General features: G+C 39.7%; 1 protein-coding gene across 1 annotated transcript in view; it reads right to left on the bottom strand.

Moving 5' to 3' along the window:
- The window catches only part of LOC118264731 (uncharacterized), a 44916-nt gene extending 26829 nt beyond the window's left edge, over positions 1 to 18087 (bottom strand). Inside the window, exon 1 of the mRNA XM_035577338.2 lies at positions 17921 to 18087. Within this exon, the coding sequence (XP_035433231.2) occupies positions 17921 to 17937 (17 nt within the window). The 5' untranslated portion in view covers positions 17938 to 18087. The remainder of the gene's footprint in view (positions 1 to 17920) is intronic.
- Between the last annotated feature and the right edge of the window lie 98 nt (positions 18088 to 18185).

Raw genomic sequence — 18185 nt, forward strand, 5'->3', positions numbered from 1 at the left:
TCGTACATCACTTCACAGTTTAACGTTCTCACGGAAACGTGTGTAGTTGCGCTGTTAAGGTAAAATACATAGGAAATTGGTGAAATTATTAGCTAAACTATCTGTTTCACTCGTCGTTATCGAGTTAGTTTTCAATAAGTAACACCTTATTGGAAATGTTCTAACATTTACCTACATTCCTTATCAATTTCAAGATATTTCAGTTTGTACACCTAACTGTTTGTCTTATCTATTATTATACAACTAAATAGTTAATAAGAAAAATAATGATTCTCCGCCATCATTATGTTCAGAATTTCCAAATTGACTAATTTTGTCAAATCATTTCCGTGACTAAAATCACCTCTGTTTGGTGCGGAACAAAATAAATGACAAAGCCTATAAAATAGACAAAAAATGGGACAAAAACTAAACAATTACTGGCACCACCACTGTATACACAAAAACTATTAGATGAGTGACTCTCAAAATTCTCAAATATTTTAATGCACCTAATCTTTTTATGTAAGCACATTTTTTCGTAAATGAAATTACAAAAAGACAATTGAAATCTAGATATAAATTAAATGACATTTGAGAAAAAGTGATAAATGTATTTTAACTGTACAATACCTACCCATTATTTATTTTTGGGTTCCATGCGATTTTTTGTTCTATTTTTATGTACGTTTTGTATGTATGATTTGTATGTACAGCTACAAAATAAATGCTAATATTTACCGTCAACAATAACCATTACCCTCTTTTCTCTGCTTTATTGCAGTCGGATAAAAAATGGTCTCCATTTCTATGACTATAAATGATCGTATTCAGAGTCAGTTTATTCGAAACCTACCACTCATATACAAACACGTCAATATACATAAGTATTATTGATTATTTGTCTATCTCTTTGCTTGGCTGCTATTGGCAATCAGTCATATTTCTTTCCCAGCGTCAAAATGTTATCATAAGCAGTCTTGTGGCAAAGTGGGTATACTAAATCAATCGTAAAGTTATGCATAAAATCATGGACCGGCCACTGATTCGGTCATTAGCATCTTGACACAGATATATCATTCAAAGCAATTTCCACCCGAGGACAAAAAAAATCGATTTGAATAATGATGTACGCGACATGAAAGAAATCATTTCGTGCCAAACTAAAATGCAAACCGATACAACTGAACCGGAATCAGTAAAGTAAAACAAATATTTAACTATTTGTTAAAATAAAATCTGATAATTTGCTATTTGTTCAACAAATTACAAACGTTCGGATATTTCACGTTCTGTTTCTTTCAGATCTATCAGAACGAATCGATTTCTCGTCTGAATTGATCGTAATCGGTTCACAAACCTCTGATCTTTTTATTGTTGCCGCTACCGCTGCCGCATGGAGAGCATCATTTAAGAGTTATGCAGAACTTACAATTACTAAAGATTTATGTAGGTAAATATAGATACATATCTGGCAACATTCCTGTCACTTCAGAATTTCTACTGAATTATCCTCGGACACGTGATTGAGTCGTAGCCATTAAATTGACAAAAAAATTAAATTGCGCGAATCGATATCGATATCAGAATCATCGTGACCCAGTAAACAAAATTACTCATCACTTGTTAACGGGATGCGTTTCACAGCTTACATTACATTTATTTTTAATTTACATTTAAATAGTAAAAACATAAGTAACTACTTTCAGCCTCGGGAATTCTACCTCGCCCACTGTCGGTTAACATATCAAAACCTAAATTAGAAGTATAATAAACATCAGATATTTAGACGACGGTCATCATTAAAAAACAATGGTGAACATCAATCCTACGATAACCATGTGAACATTTTGGGATCTCTAAATACCTAATCGGTAGCTGCATCGATTGCCAGTAAATCGCTTGATCGACCGATTAAGCTAACCGGCGCTTCAACAGCCCTATAACCCGCAACTAAGTCACCATTGAACTAACCGAGACGAACTGGCTTACGTTCACAACGTGAAAAGGAAAGCTGGCCGAGAAGCTCATAAATCCACAATATAGCACGGAACCCATGGAAGGACAATCCACTTTTTATCGGGTTACCGTTACGAACGATCGGGTCGGCGGGCCTCGGGCGGCCGCTATTTGCATCGCACAGATTGGAGCCTGCACCTCAAGGTCGCGATGTTTCGGTTGCGTAACGGAACAATTTGTAACTGGTTCCGTTGATGCTCTTGATAGTCAATATAAGGGCCCCATTGTGGTCCCGCTAACTTGTTGACACCCATTTGTTCGACGGAAAATTTAATAGAACTCGTTATGGTCATGGTGTAATTAAACCCCGCAATAGCATAGATAAAGCTGATTTATAGCTAGTCAATCGTAAAGTGGTTCGGTGTAAAAACTGAATGCCCGACTTGCATAGAAACAGTCCGAAATGTTCTGTCGCGAGATACACGCGAGTGTACTCTGTGCGATCTGAGTAATTGGAGATGAAACTGTATAGATTACACGAAATAAACAATTTAGATCATGCTGATATCAATCTCGATGATAAATAGACTGTACAACATTTTTCACGCTACTGATGAAAGGCAATATGTTTCATTAAAGGAGATTTACAAAAAATGCTCGTATAATTAGCACTCACAAATAGTCACAAATTTTATCACACTTTTGATGCAGTCACAGAGTATCTTAAATTGCCACAATTAAAAATATTTCTCTTACAAAATATAGCTGTACTACAAGAAATCTTCGCACGCTTTCGAGCTTAATTCATAAGCATTTCGCATCAGTTTCATATCCATATCAGTGCCATAGAATAAATTGAAAGCATATTATTTTAATATCTCTCAATTAGGAAGCAGTTGAAGGCGCCAAGACATAAGAAAATGATTCCAGTGCCTTCCTTAAGCAGAGCTGGTCTGGACGATACTAACCAATGTGCGAATACATTCCAGCCTGATACAAAGAGTTCCTATCTTGTCTATCTATTACGGCGGATACGATGCCATGATGCGACTTGTTTCATTTGCGATTAGGGTCGCTACTCCTTGAAATGTTGACTAGGAATCCTATATTTAGAAATGAATAAAAAGTGCGTCCGCTTTCCTTCTTTTTGCGCTGTCAGAGTCAATTAGGGAAGGATAGCATGCTGGTAAATGATAGGCTGTAGCGTATTATTATTTATTGACAAATGAAATCCTTGTGACTGGCTGGATGAGTGAGTGCCTTCGTACTGAGACGCCATATTATGCTTCGTTTGATTTTCTGTCTGTTATTGAACGACTAGCGATTAACTATAGATGTATGCGGGTTATTTTTTTAGAAAAACGGTGCTTGATCGATGTCCTGCAATGCTTTCAGCCTTTTTTAATAATTCAAGAATGTTTAGTATGCTACTGTATACCTACGTGTCTATCACACACACACACATCATCAACCTATAAGTGGCCACTGCTGGCCGAAGGTCTCTTCTCGCTCGGAGAAGGTTTGAGCATTAACCACCACGCTTGCTCAATGCTGGTTTGCGATTTCAAACGTGCGATGCGATGCGTGTTTTTAATAAGTCCAAATTCAATACAATTGAATTGTGTTAATGATGAACAAGCTTGCCATCTTTTTCTAATATATATATATATGTAATATAGAACTGCTATAAGAGCCATTAAGACTTACTACAACGTGCACTAAATCTCTCTAAACAATACCAGACGGCATTATAATCACCCTAAAATATGGAAAGATGGCTCCCAGACGCACCGTATTCATAGCCCGAGATAACACCTATCGCAGTGTTATTATTGTGAATAACATCATTTGTTTTAGCCATTCATTGTTATAGTTTACGGAATAAAAACTTGAATAATGGACGTGTGAACTGGCACTAGTTTGCCGTCCATTTGGAATGACCCACTAATGAAAAGTTCTCGCGCGGTGCGAGCTAGCTGACCCCGCCTGAACAAACACTTAGCTTAGCGCCTCTTCAACAAAAACAACGGTATACGGTATACTCATGTTTCACACAATTTTTTTATTTTTTACTGATTTTTAGAATACTTACTTCATATACTAATATGGGAACTATGAAGATTTAAAATTATGGGTAATTTTAAGTTCTTCCCAAATTATTTCCGCCAGCCAAAGCACCTACTTGGTTACTCATTTATTTTGTAAAAAAAGAAACATGTAAGTAACTATATCGGTTGAGAAAATCTTTAGTGTTTAGTAAAATAATTGGAAAGCACTATCACCAAATCAGAGAATACTTAAAATACAGCAGAACGATTTAGTTTTAGGATAGCTCTACCAGTTTCAAGTAACACCGAAACTCATATTCAATGCTTGAAACTAGTAGAGCTTTGCCGTTGCCCTAAAAGTCACGTATATTTCAATTCTATCTATTAATTCAATCTCACGACAGTAATTAAATATACAAAAACTTTTAACATAAATACAAACAGGACTTAAAATCTGCAACGCTACAACTTTCGGAGGCTGAGTCACCCTCGTCCGTAGGAGAGCACCCTTAAAAAACTGAACCCCTACACGTGGCCTCTGGGTGGTGCTAAACAGGTGACACTCAGGTGGTAGGTTTCGGCCGACGGCATTATAACCACCCACCGAGCAAAACCGTGTCGCCAAGCGGCCTAGCCGTGTTCCGCCACGATGCTCGGTGACGCCGCACGAGAGGATGGGTCGAAATGTTTGTTTCACTATGGGTAGACCGATCTGGCGCGCGCTGGTGTGGCTGCATCGGGTGGCCAGTCGCGGAGGGTAGCGGGATCCGAGGCACGGTGCACCGCTGGCCGACCGCAGATAGTTGGGGGCCCAATTAGCGTGCTAGCCACACGTGAAAGGCTGCCCCGCCATCTAGCGAAAAATCCCACGTATACGCCATCGTGCCGGTTGGCGACCGGAAGAGAGGGCCCGATGGATTTACGTGGGGGGGCTCGGGCGTCCCCGCAGTCTCCAGGCTGGCCTCCCATTGATGTGGCTAACTGCAGTGCGCGTCTGGGGTCGCCTGTGTGGGGGAACATTTCACTGCCATCCTCTCAGCAACTTATTTACGATAATGAAAACGAGAGCTAAGAAAAGGGTTCAACAGCGGCTGCACTCCCTCTCCCTCAAAGTGCACCTCTCCAACATCCGAGGCTTGCACTCAAATCTCAATGCGGTCCATCACCATCTGGAGACCGAGAACCCAACGCTCTTGTTTCTCTCGGAGACCCAGATCAGATGTCCGTCGGACGTATCATACCTGAACTACCCAAGCTTTTCTCTGGAGCACAATTTCGTTCCCCGTGCAGGCGTATGCCTATACGTCCAAGGCGGCGTCTGTTACCGGCGTCTCCGAAACTTTGAGGACCCCAGTTTTTCAACCTTGTGGATACTGGTGGACACAGGCATAGAGAAAATCCTCTATGCCTGTGTCTACCGGTCGCACAGCGGAGATTTGGAGACGACCAGATTAGCGCAGCACCTTGTGGAGACGGCGGATGCGGCTCGGCAGAGGTACCCTTCGGCCCAGTTGGTGTTACTGGGGGACTTTAACGCCCATCACCAGGAGTGGCTGTTCCCATACCAGTGCACTGACCATGCTGGGAGGGAAATGCGTAAGCTTGCGCTAACGCTTGGCCTGACCCAGCTGGTCCAGGAGGCCACAAGGGTGCCCGATGTCGACTCGCACACTGCCAACTGCCTAGACCTTCTGCTGACAACTGATCCAGACAGCTACTCGGTGTCAGTATCTTCACCCTTGGGTAGCTCTGACCACTGTCTGGTGAAATCCGTATCCACGTACTCCCCACCGGATCCTTGTCCCAGAGGATCTCGGCGGATGTGGCGGTACAAGTCAGCAGATTGGGATGGGATGCGATCCTTTTTTGCATCCTATCCTTGGCGGCCTGTCTGCTTCTCTACTGAGGACCCGTCAGCTTGTGCGGATGCCATAACAGGGGTGTTGCGTCAGGGCATGGAATACTACATTCCATTCTCGGACGCGACATCTTTCGGTGGGACTCGTCCATGGTTCGATGCCGACTGCAGACGTGCTGAAGCGCGAAAGCATGCGGCATACTTGGCATGGGCGGATGCCAGGCGTCGTAAGGCTGACGACACTCTTCAGAGGAAGAGAGCCTATAACAGGGCTGCCAAGTCATGCAAAAAGGCATTACGGATGGCCCGGTTCAACCACATTGGCCGAATAGGGAACAAACTGGCTTCTTACCCAGCGGGTAGTAAAGCATTCTGGTCCCTGGCCAAGGCGGTTGAATCGAACTTCTGCCGCCCTTCACTCCCACCTCTCCTGGGGCCTAACGGGACGCTGGCACACACCGCGGTAGAGAAGGCAAACCTGTTTGCTTCTCTATTTGCGGAATCTTCACGTCTTGATACTGGTGGCGCTATACCTCCTTCTCTAAATAACGTATGCGAGACGAAAATGTCGAAAATTCGCATCCGACAGAAGGAGGTGTATAAGACGTTGCGTAATCTCGACGTGAACAAGGCCAGTGGCCCCGACGGAATCCCGGCCGTGGTTTTAAAAACCTGTGCGCCTGAGTTGTCTCCAATCCTGACACGCCTGTTTCGACTTTCCTTGGAGACTGGTCAAGTGCCGGTTGCATGGAAGCTGGCCAACGTGCAGCCTGTGCCCAAAAAAGGTAGTCGTGCCGACCCTAACAATTACCGACCAATCTCGGTCACGTCCATACTCTGTAAGAGTATGGAACGTGTACTTAACAACAGGCTCCTGGCATACCTTGAAGGTAACGACCTCCTCAGCGATCAGCAGTATGGGTTTCGCCGCAACCGATCCACTGGGGACCTTCTTGCGTATGCCACCCACATTTGGAGCGAGGCCATCGAGAAGCACGGGGAGGCAATAGCGGTCTCTCTCGATATATCGAAGGCCTTTGACAGGGTTTGGCACGACAGCCTTATCGGCAAGCTTCCTGCATATGGACTTCCCGCTGATCTGTGCAGATGGATTGCAGACTTCCTGAGGGATCGGTCAATTCGAGTAGTCATAGATGGCTGCTCGTCTGACCAATTTGGTATCAACGCCGGAGTCCCTCAGGGGTCAGTACTTTCAGCAACGCTCTTTTTGCTGCACATCAACGACCTGCTTAAGCCCGGTATCTTTGGGTATGCAGATGACAGCACAGTTGTTGAAAGGTATGTGTCCGATGCGCGGACTAGCGGAACACAGATCCAGTCTCTAAGAGAATCCATGGTCGAACGGTTGAACTCGTCCTTGAAGGCGGTCTCCGATTGGGGTGACGCCAACTTGGTCAGGTTCAACGCTACCAAAACCCAGGCGTGTCTATTCTCTGCCAAACGGAGTCAATTTCCGCTGGCTCCTACTTTCCGAAATGTATCCGTTCCAATATCGGATCATCTAGAGCTTCTTGGCGTAACTCTATCGCCAACGCTAAACTTCGGCTCTTATATAGAGTCGAAGGCGCATCTGGCTGGTAGGAAGTTGGGTATCCTCTCGAAGGTGAGACGGTACTTCACACCAAAACAACTGCTGAGCCTGTACCAAGCGCAGGTTCGGTCATGTATGGAGTACTGTTCTCACCTTTGGGACGGCTCGGCTGAATACCAGCTGGATGCGCTCGAACACATTGAAAGGCGTGCCAAGAAGCTCATCAACGATGATGCGCTTGTGGAGGCCCGGCTTCAAAGCCTTGAACACAGGCGCAAGGTCGCAAGCCTTTCCGTTTTTTACCGGATACATTTCGGAGAGTGTGCGGGGGAATTGCACAACTTGATTCCCCCTAGTCCTTTTCATCATCGAACCACAAGACAATCGGCGAGGCGTCACCGCTTCATGGTAGATATCCCACCCACTCGCACGAAGCGCTTCGCTTCAAGCTTCCTTGTGCGAACTGCTAGGGAGTGGAACTCCTTGCCGGAGTCTGTGTTTCCTGATGGGTATAACCTGGGTGTCTTCAAGGCCCGAGTGAATAGGTTGCTTATGGGCAGACGTGCTCCACCGTAGGCCGCATCATCACTTACCATCAGGTGAGATAGCGGTCAAACGTCGACCCATTAAATGTAAAAAAAAAAAAAAAAAAAACGCATGTCTAGTAAAATTAACACTGACTTTTTACCATAAAACAGAAAGTACCTAACTAAAATAAATGTGTTAAGTTTAATCACCATTTCTCAACAGACTGACAGAACAGGATGCTGGGGAGGTAAGAAGATAAAGTTATGGCCATAAGTTCCTCCTCTGAACCGCCTTACCATCAGCCCCACATGATTAAGTACTCACACTAAACTTACTTGTCTTTACTAGATAAAATGAAAATAACTACTTTTGAAACTAAAATTAAAACTTCAACTTTGGAAAACTGGGAACTAACTAGCTGTAAATCATCGGATACTACTCGAAACTAAAACCGTTTTTAAATGGACATGAATAAGTAAGCACTTCTTCGATGTATTTCATAAAATCTCTATTTTTAACCTAAAGCTGCATAAAATAAACAATACCCTTAGTATAAGTTTGCTTTACGTTGAACGAGATCGAAACGAGACGAGACACGTTCGGCGCTGTGATTGGCCGGCTTCAATGAACCCAACAATCACAGCGCCGAACGCGACGAACTCGTTTTATCTCATTCAACGTAAAGTCCCCTAATTGGCTGGCCTCGTACTAAGCCCTTTGGTAAATACAGTATTCATAAAGATTAACAATTACGTTCAATGTAGAGTATTTTACGTATCTATTCGACTAAGTTTCACGAATCGGTTTGCAATCTTTCTGAATCAGTAACAGACTACCTATAGGCAGCTTGCTCCTTTGGAACAATTACAATAGTGAACTTGTAAGCTCTATGATTTATTCCCGTTACTATAGATGCTAGAAAAAAATAACGCTTTGTTCTCTACGTTTCCCGTGAGGGAATTATCATGAGTTAGAATTATTAAAAACTGTAAAACTAGATACTCAGTGTTCTTTGTAAAATATATGAACTTTTTACCACTTAAACAGCAGGTTCTTATTTAAATTTGTCTATAAGTAGTCTACGCAATACACGGAATGATTGAAATAGATCAATGTTATGACTTCCCGATGTTCAAATCCTAACACTGCTTTATTCAATTCAATTTTCCTTAAAGAAACCGAATGACGGATATTTACGAACATAAGATACACACCCAATTCACGAAGAAACCACAGACATCTTACCTTTATTTCAGTTTAAAACAATGCGAGTATTAAATAAGTAATTCCCAAAGCTGGATTTATGTACGAAGTGATTCACAATTTCCCACAATTTTACGACCTGACCGTTATTATGTCAAAATGCCGCATCAACATACAATGTATGTCACATGCTACAACATAATAAGTTACCGGTTCATATTAAACCTAACGTTAGAGAGATTTATCTATGTAGGTACTATTTTACGATCTAAAATATATGTCAACTTTAAACTTTTATTCCATGAACTTATGAATCATAGATCTCCAATAAGGATATCTAAAGATATACAGATTCTAAGACCTCTACAAACCTACATACGTGAGATAAAAAGGGATCCAAGATATATGAAGAGGTATACAATAAATATGTAAATCTCAGCGCGACATCGTAGCCTAGAACCACCATTCAATAGTACTGAGATCTTCAATCCTATTTTATGACGTGCTGTTAATGCGGTAATGCACAAATAAGGAAGAGATGCAATACTTTAGCTCCCACGCCCGTACTCCGTGGGTCATTCCGCCTTTATGGGTCAAACAGATTCAATCGTGCCGTTGAATGAACGGTTTGACGCGAACGTCTCCGTCAAAGCGCATGCGACGCTTCCACATTCAAATCGTTGCTAATTACCGCCATTTCACTTAATTTGAATGTGGAATGACGATGACCGTTAAGGAAGTATTCCTGATTCATTTTGCACTTAGTTAAATACTGTTTTACGAATAGAGGGTTGTAACTGTTTGACGAGGAACTCGACTAGTTTCAAGCCATACTAGAGACTCATATTCCTCGTCAAACAGATACGTGAGTAAGCTGATAACATAATAATTGAATTATTAATTGTGAAATATCGAGGCGTTTATGATAATAGTTATGCCATTCATTATAATAATTAACCCTTCAAATGAATACAGCAGCACTATGTAACACACATACTAGGCATGTATGTACATTGTACACTAGACAAAATATTTCCGAGTTCTATTGTAAGCCAGGCAGACGTATTCAAGTTTAAGTCTGCAGCCACGAGACTGTCTGACAGCTTCAGATATAATATTCACCATTGCAATTCCTGAAATACATTGATACCGAGTTTACAGCCGCGCCGCCGAAATGTCGACACTACGATATCTTAGTGTATTTCAGGCTTTCAGCCGCTTTAATGCATTAATATTTCAAGACGGAGACGTTCCTTTAAATATCGGTGCATGTTAGATAGTATGTTGTATGTGTTGTCTGAAATATCTAATTAGATAATTATCTAAAACTATATTTAATCCCTAAACTCTTCTCCGCAACCGAAAACCGCATCAAAATTGATTCTACCAAACGCGAGATAAGCGCGCACAAATATACAATATACAGGTCAAACTAAAACCTCCTTTTTATTATGAAATTCGGCTGCATCTCTTAAAAGAAACTAATACTCTAACTCATAAAATAAACTCAACTTGTATAGTTGAGTGTAGTTTTAAATGTTATGTAATGACAATAATTGCGGCTGGCTGGTGCACACACTGTGGTTTCCGTGTTTACGATGACATGTAACTAATGTTCAATTAACAATGAAATGTTGAACCCCGTCCTAATGTAATTGCCCTCCCGGGACTAATTCATAGTTCCAAGCGAATTTACTTACTTATGTACTTTAAAATGAATTGTTGCTTTGATTATCAGGTTGTTTGCAAATAAAGCAGGTAGAGTGTGCTCTGTAGTGTCGATTTGTTTACGTTTTCATTGTAAATATCATATTTCATGCTTTAAATGAGATTAGTTTCCATCATTTGTTTTTCTTAAAACTATTTTAAGTATTCGACTGACTTGATTACGGTCATTGAATGTTTACACTTCTCTAGCATTGCATCGAGCTGCGGTTTCAAATGTTCTAAAGACAAATTAAGGTTAATGCCAACAAAAATAACAATTTCTTGGAACAATAACTATAACTTCACCGTTGTAAGCGCGAGCGCAGCAGAGCTTCCGATTTCACGTCTCGCGGTAATAACGACAATATGCTGCGCAGGATTGCATGACTTCAGCCTCGTGTAACGTTAAGCTATACCCTTCCTGGAGTAATCAGACACCCCATCAATGCCCATTACTGCCAACACTTTAACAACCGTCGCTGAACCTGTCCAGCTCCGAAACATAGCCACCAGGCACTCAGGCACGTAGGAGACATTCATACATTAACCGTTGACAACGACGTGTTAGATTTAATTAATTAAATGCCCATTAACCAGCAACGGTCCATTCGCCCACATGCGTAATAACCCACTTACATACCATTTAAGACTCCAGATAAACTATAGTTTCGTTTATCCATCAGGTAAGATAAAGCTGTGATTCCAATTTACGCGCCATGACTAATCTGAATCGCATCCCGCTAATAATTAATATGTTAGAGATAATTATCGGCTGCCATTCATCCGGGCGGTCGGAGATAAAGCGATGGCTCGAGATAGCTCGCTGATGCTGCAGGAGATAGTCGAGGGAATGCGCCAACAATGCTGAGTACACTATGCACCATGCTTTGCTTACCGTTAATTGTAACGATCGTATGTGGAGCGAGGGACCAGCTCATATCTCCATATATTTATTAATCATTTTTCTAGTTAACACCCATACCCACACCAATATGTACATTATACATGTATAGGTTCTGAACTCTGACACATGGAAATACTTTTTATTAAAGTTTCTTTCGTTTTTAATTTCCTTAAGCAAAACTACTCGTATTTAAATTAGGCATTTGCTTGACGCTACTAAAATTTTAATTAACATGCATTTCCTCCTGAAAACACGAAACGTCGTCAATTATAGTAGGTGCCATGTAAATGTTACAAGTGCAATATTTCATCACGGACACTGCGGACTATTTTTAAATTTTGATTAATTGCCGCTTAAGCATGCACTAGTTTGCACAGCGTACGACGAAATTTTCACCAAACTATGTAAATGTCACACTGCTACACTGCGCAGCTGCAGTCGCGTGGAAAATATAAACACGTCACATTGCACGAGATGTGATAGAAAAACTGTCGATACTGCAAGTTACATGGCCGCAGATCTTCATAATTATGCCGTATAGAGATTATCATGGAGTTTTTTCTAATGTTTCCGCGTATAGCGCAGTTAAAATAGTTTGTGGTCATGATACAGACCGGCATGAGACTTTTTGTCACAATTATGAACACAATTTGTATTCACCAATAACTGTTGAAGAATACAAATTACACCAATTAGAAATAATTTGCGTTCGCAGCAGTTATTTGCTCATACACATGGAGTTATTGCTAAGTTAACTGTCGGTCTACATGAACACACGAAGGCTCGGCACCGTTTGAGAAAGCACTGAGCACTCGATCACAACCATTCAAGCCCTATAATCCTTGAGTGCGGCGACATTGTGGCCAACTAAACAAACGATAAATCTGCTTCACCAACAGTTCCGAACAGATAAATAGTAAAAGGAATGACGCTGTACCGTTACTCGTTTACACTATTTCACTTATTTAACTCCAGTGGTATATTGTTGGCGTATAAACACGCAAGCACAGGTATCCTCGAGAACGGTTACACGCGGCTATTCAAACGTCTGCGATGACTTAGCTCGAGATTCCGCGGCTTCTCGTCCGTCAGAGCAGGGATCACTCGAGGTCCAGGACATTACTCTCGGGACGAAAAAGGAAGGTGTTTACTTCTCTAGGATTTATTGTAATTTGTCGCGACAGTTAGCCTTACGACCAGAGATTCCTTAAACTTTTTTTCAGAGCTGATGATTTTTATACAAGAAAAATAAATACCAATTTATAAAAACACTTATCGCTGTTATGACTTTTTGCCGACGATGAATAGTAAGTCACATTAACTAATAAAAAAAACTACTCCTTTAACAAAACAGTCAACTAACAATAATTGCTTATAGTAGCCTAGTATAGTCGAAAAGCCTTCTCCGTGCTTTTCTAAGAAAACCAAACGGTAGATCTCAAATGGACAGCTCATTGTTAGGTCTGTGTCCGACTTATGGCCAATAATTTCGCATGTTTACGTACAAACTCGACTCGCCATATTCTCACTGGCTATGTACACATTTCAATAGAAGCACTATGAGTTACTGCCTACTTTTACGACCAAATATTAGTAAGTTCATACGGAAAATTTACGTCTGGCGTTTCACAGAATAGGTATTTGTTATTATTTATTGCCTTTACCTTTCAAATTTCATGCCAAAATTTAAATTGAAGATCGAGCTTTCCAGGGAAGTAGACACAGTTGAGTTTTTCTATTAAGTAATACATACATCGATTGTGTTAATTTCATTGTAAAAATGCAATTAAAGCAAAACGGTATGAGAATATTCAATTACCCAAATAATGATGAAAGCTCAAGTATCAAATGAACGTGGCGCAATATCATTATCTCCGTAGCACATCGGCGGGAACACTTTCGCGTGCGATTAATGACGCGCCGTTGTCTACACGTGTCCCGGTCCCGGTCCCGGTCTCACGCGACCAATCCCGGACTTCGCGGAATCCCGGGCCACACGCAAAGCTGGCCTCCACAAACAATTCTTAAATAAACTAAAAAAGCTATTGACTCGACATTTCGTCTTCGTCTGGTGCGTGACTCGCGGCGACATCTAACAAATTGTCATATTGGACCAGTTAAGCTTTCGGATCTTTGATTTGTTCTTCGTAGTACTTGGTTTGTTGGAACAACCAATTCATTAGTCTGTTTAAACTTCAATTAGGTGTAATTTTAAAAACAGTCGTTTGTTTTAAGTTGACTCATTAATTGCATATTGTCAAAATACTGTCCATTGATTCATAAGTAATTTAATACCTACATGATAATGCTGAATCTTGGGTTCCCCAACGAATTAAATATTTTAAAGAAAAACATTTACGAAAATTAGTTGGTACACTGAATCCATAAAAATAACTCAACACATGAATGACTGAAATAGACAATGCAATTCTCCGCCAGATAGGTATGAAACCTGACGCAGAAAAGGGGGGAAAATTCAAAAGACATTCATATTAGCTGACACTAAAAATAAATCTAAACAAACAAAGTGTATGGAGGGAAGACGTGAAGACAACAATGGCCATGCTAATAAAAATCCAGTAAAATGTTTTGTATTCTCGTATTGTTCTTTTATTTATCGAAATCAGATAGCAGACAACCAGCCTGTCATTCTTCATGACGTTTCTTTCCAAAGAGTATCTACTTTCGCAAGTTATTTTAAAACTCTATGTTGTCTTTGCTTACCATAATGCACAAGTTTTATGTTTAGTTCTACAGTTCATGTTTTTCTGTGTGCTTGCTATTGTTCTTTTGCTATGATGGATTGTAGCTGGACTTGGTAATTACTAAAAACTTTTCTTCTGAGGTCTTGTAAAAATTTAGAGATGGATTTTCCAATTTAATTAGATATTAGACAAGACAACAATTATAGTTCTTTATGATAATCAATTAATCAATAATAGTTTAAGTACTTTAATATTATTTAAAATAAGCTGATTTAATTAATGTGTAAATGAGGATCAACAAAATGTTAATCAAGTAGCAGGTATATTTACTTTCTAGCGACTATAATCAATTCAATAACTGTTTAACTATCAGTAGTATAATCATAATTGTCGTAAAACATCCTAATGTAGATTAAAATAATTATATCGATTCTGAAATAATCACCATTAGGTTTTATGTAAGTAAGTATATTAAGAAGTGCCTCATTATAATTTAATAATGAGTATAAAATGGGATTCCTATGATGTTATAACGGGTTGAGAAATGTTTTAATAGTCCTTTTATCAATTAACTCAGGGTTTGTTGTGAAGTAGGTATGTAGGCCCAAGATCCTAGGGATGTGCCATAACAGGCGTTACACCATGGGGGCTCCGGAGCAGGTCTAATTAGAAGACTTGGTGCTCCTTTATAGGTGCCATACTCCCTAGTCTTTCTCAAAAAAGGCCCAAGATAACTAAATTTAATTATCTGCTATGTTTTTATGTAGTAGACTAAATGATTGTCAGTAAAACGTCTGCATACTTCCAAGTTCCCTTTACAGTAAATGATTCGATTTTTTGTCATATCATAAAATGTCAGTTATTGAAATCTTTTATAGTTTTTTGTTGACAAACTTTTCGTCATCACAATGGAATTTATATTTGTATAGCAAAACGTTAAGTTTTTTTTTTCATCGATGTCTTGGTAACGGTACGATACTGGCCACTTTTAGGCACATTAACACTTTTTTTGAATCGTTCGAATCTAATCAAAGAAAATTTTATTTAGTGACATATTGTAGGTTTGACGGACCACAGACTACATAAAATATTAATATCTATATTAATAAATAACAGGTACAAATCTGACTAAAAAGGTACATCCTAATTTCCATACATTTTTCCATGATTTATGATGTTTTTATTTCCTGTAATTAAATAAATAAATATAGCAAAATAAAAGAAACTGTCATGTTCGTTTGTAAGAATAGTAATATATTTTTAACTACCTTTTTACATTGTATGTACAATTTACATGATTAAGTTATAACGAATACAAAAGATATGACAGGATCAGAATTTTTATGTACATAACTCTTACTATAGGTATATAAAACTGTAAAGTTTTTTTAGCTGTGGATAGTCTTGTAATCGGCTATAAAATCACTTGCTGAGACACTAGGGAACATAACACGCAAGTGAAAATGTGAAAAGTGTTAATTTTAGTAATAAACTTAATTAATTCCATACCGTTTGGGACAGTTTTTATGCAGAATTTTTTTTGGCGAGTAAGCTACAGTTATAGCATTTAAGTATCTATTTCATAGCCGCGAAGATATATAAGTAAGTGTGTGTAAACGTCGATAATAGTTCGAATCACGGTATGAAAAGGAAATGGCAAATGAATGTCCAATTAATTGATTTATTGGGCTATTAAACACTGAATAACTGTCCGTAAATTATGTGCTAAGCTCTGTCTAATACTGACTAGAGGTTTGGAATACAACCTTGCTAGTTAAACCCTACCCTTAGCTCATTATTAGTAGGTACATAACTGGTTCTTGTTTACATAAACATATAATGGGTACTTTGGTCCTTATAACCTGTAAGATTTTCTTTACCATATTATTTTGTTTACATTATAACCAACATCGTCACATACATTGAAAATTTCAACGCATTCAATAGCATAAGATTTAACTCACATCGTAACTTTTAAAGTTGACTGATCATCTTATTAAAATTCATAAGCATAACATGATAGCTTTCATAAACAACACACGGTCCCGACATCAAAGCTCCGAACCAATCATTATCGAAAATGCGTGTGAAATTATTTTCTAATTACGGAGCACGCGCGACTTTTTAAATTAGTGTTGTGCCAAAGGGTCCGGGGCTTTTGAGCATTAAACCTGGTCCAGCCGAGCGGCCGATAAGATCTCCGTCTCCTCGCAAACGTTGGGGGACGGCTCTAAAATTAATATTTCATTATTCGCGATTATTACAGGGAAACATGTATTACGACGCTAGTTAGTAAATCAAGTGGACGCGTAATTATTGCCAGTGCACTTTGATAAATGGAAGTCAGCCCGTCTGCGCCTCGCTAGCCGGCCTACCAGATACTTTTAATACGAAATTGATTAGCATTTCATGTAATACTCCCTTACTACGTTTATTTTATTTTAACTCGTCGAGGTAATGAATATTTTAGTCTGTTATTTTTATAGAATTATGATAATTACATCAACTAAATACCTAAGTGTAACTTTAACTACATATCCTACATACTATTATTTAAACTAATTAATTATTGTCCATCCCAGTAAGCATTTCATTCTAAGCCAAACTAGTCGTAATTTTATTAATTCTTACTTAGACTTAAATTTTTAAAAGAGCAATTGGCATTGTAACTGGCTGAAATATAGCCAACAAATTGGACGCAGCTGTAGCATATTGAGAACAAATCTTGTTTGACTGTTTCCGCATCTATCCTGCAGTTCGCAGTACCATAGTAGGTAAGTTAATAGTAAACAGACAACACTTTAAGCGGCGCTCACTCAATCATACAACGAACATTTTATGTCGGCTACGTTAATTGCAATTTATATTGGTTTCCATTAAATTTTCTTTAGTTTTCTGCAGTTTTACGACAGACAGCGTATGAACAGGCCCGCACCTCCTGTTGCATTCTATATAGTAACAGTAAAGTATGTTCTAATGAACACCACCCCGCCGACTGCTTGCCTACAATATGCAATAGTAAAGCGCTGCCTCAATCTTAACACCGACTGTTTATTACGAACTCATCGCAGCCATTTTTATCTGCGTGTGAAATCACTAACATTCCATTGTTTTTACACAGGGTAGCCGAACCATTTCGTTTCATATTAGAAGTTTTTAACATTGCCAACTACTTATTTATTCGCAAAAACTTAATAACTTAAAGCCATCCCTTAACTTGTTCACATAAAATTCATAAAAATGCAATGATTGCCGTGTAAACACTGATCACTTGACTCATCCTCCAACAAAACTTGTATAACGAACCCGATGTAAAAGAACTCTTTATCCTCGTCCAGCACAGTAATTAACACATGCATAAATATATCGAAGCTTGCAGAAACTTTTTAAACTTGGACGGCAGAGTGCGATAACTTCCAATAACCCCCGGTCAAGGGTACGAATTATCATAAATCGCGTAATAACAGGGCAACTCACCGTACGAGGTTCCGCATCGTCGCTGTTGCTGCACGTCAATAATAATAGCACTAGGATATTTTTTACTGAATTTCAAGTTCCAACACTCGTGCGTATCGCGAGCCGGCCGTGAACCGCGAGTGACGTCGGCGTGCGCTCCGTACGAAAGCTGCGGCGATTGTGGCCGCTCTTGAGTCGCGTGCCTGCTCTTGAACTTGCGACTTGACAGCAGGTTGCATTGCCTTGCACACCGGTGCATTTTGGACAATGGACTCACTCACCTCTG

Source organism: Spodoptera frugiperda, chromosome 26 (assembly GCF_023101765.2).
Source record: "Spodoptera frugiperda isolate SF20-4 chromosome 26, AGI-APGP_CSIRO_Sfru_2.0, whole genome shotgun sequence".
Classification (NCBI taxonomy): Eukaryota; Metazoa; Arthropoda; class Insecta; order Lepidoptera; family Noctuidae; genus Spodoptera; species Spodoptera frugiperda.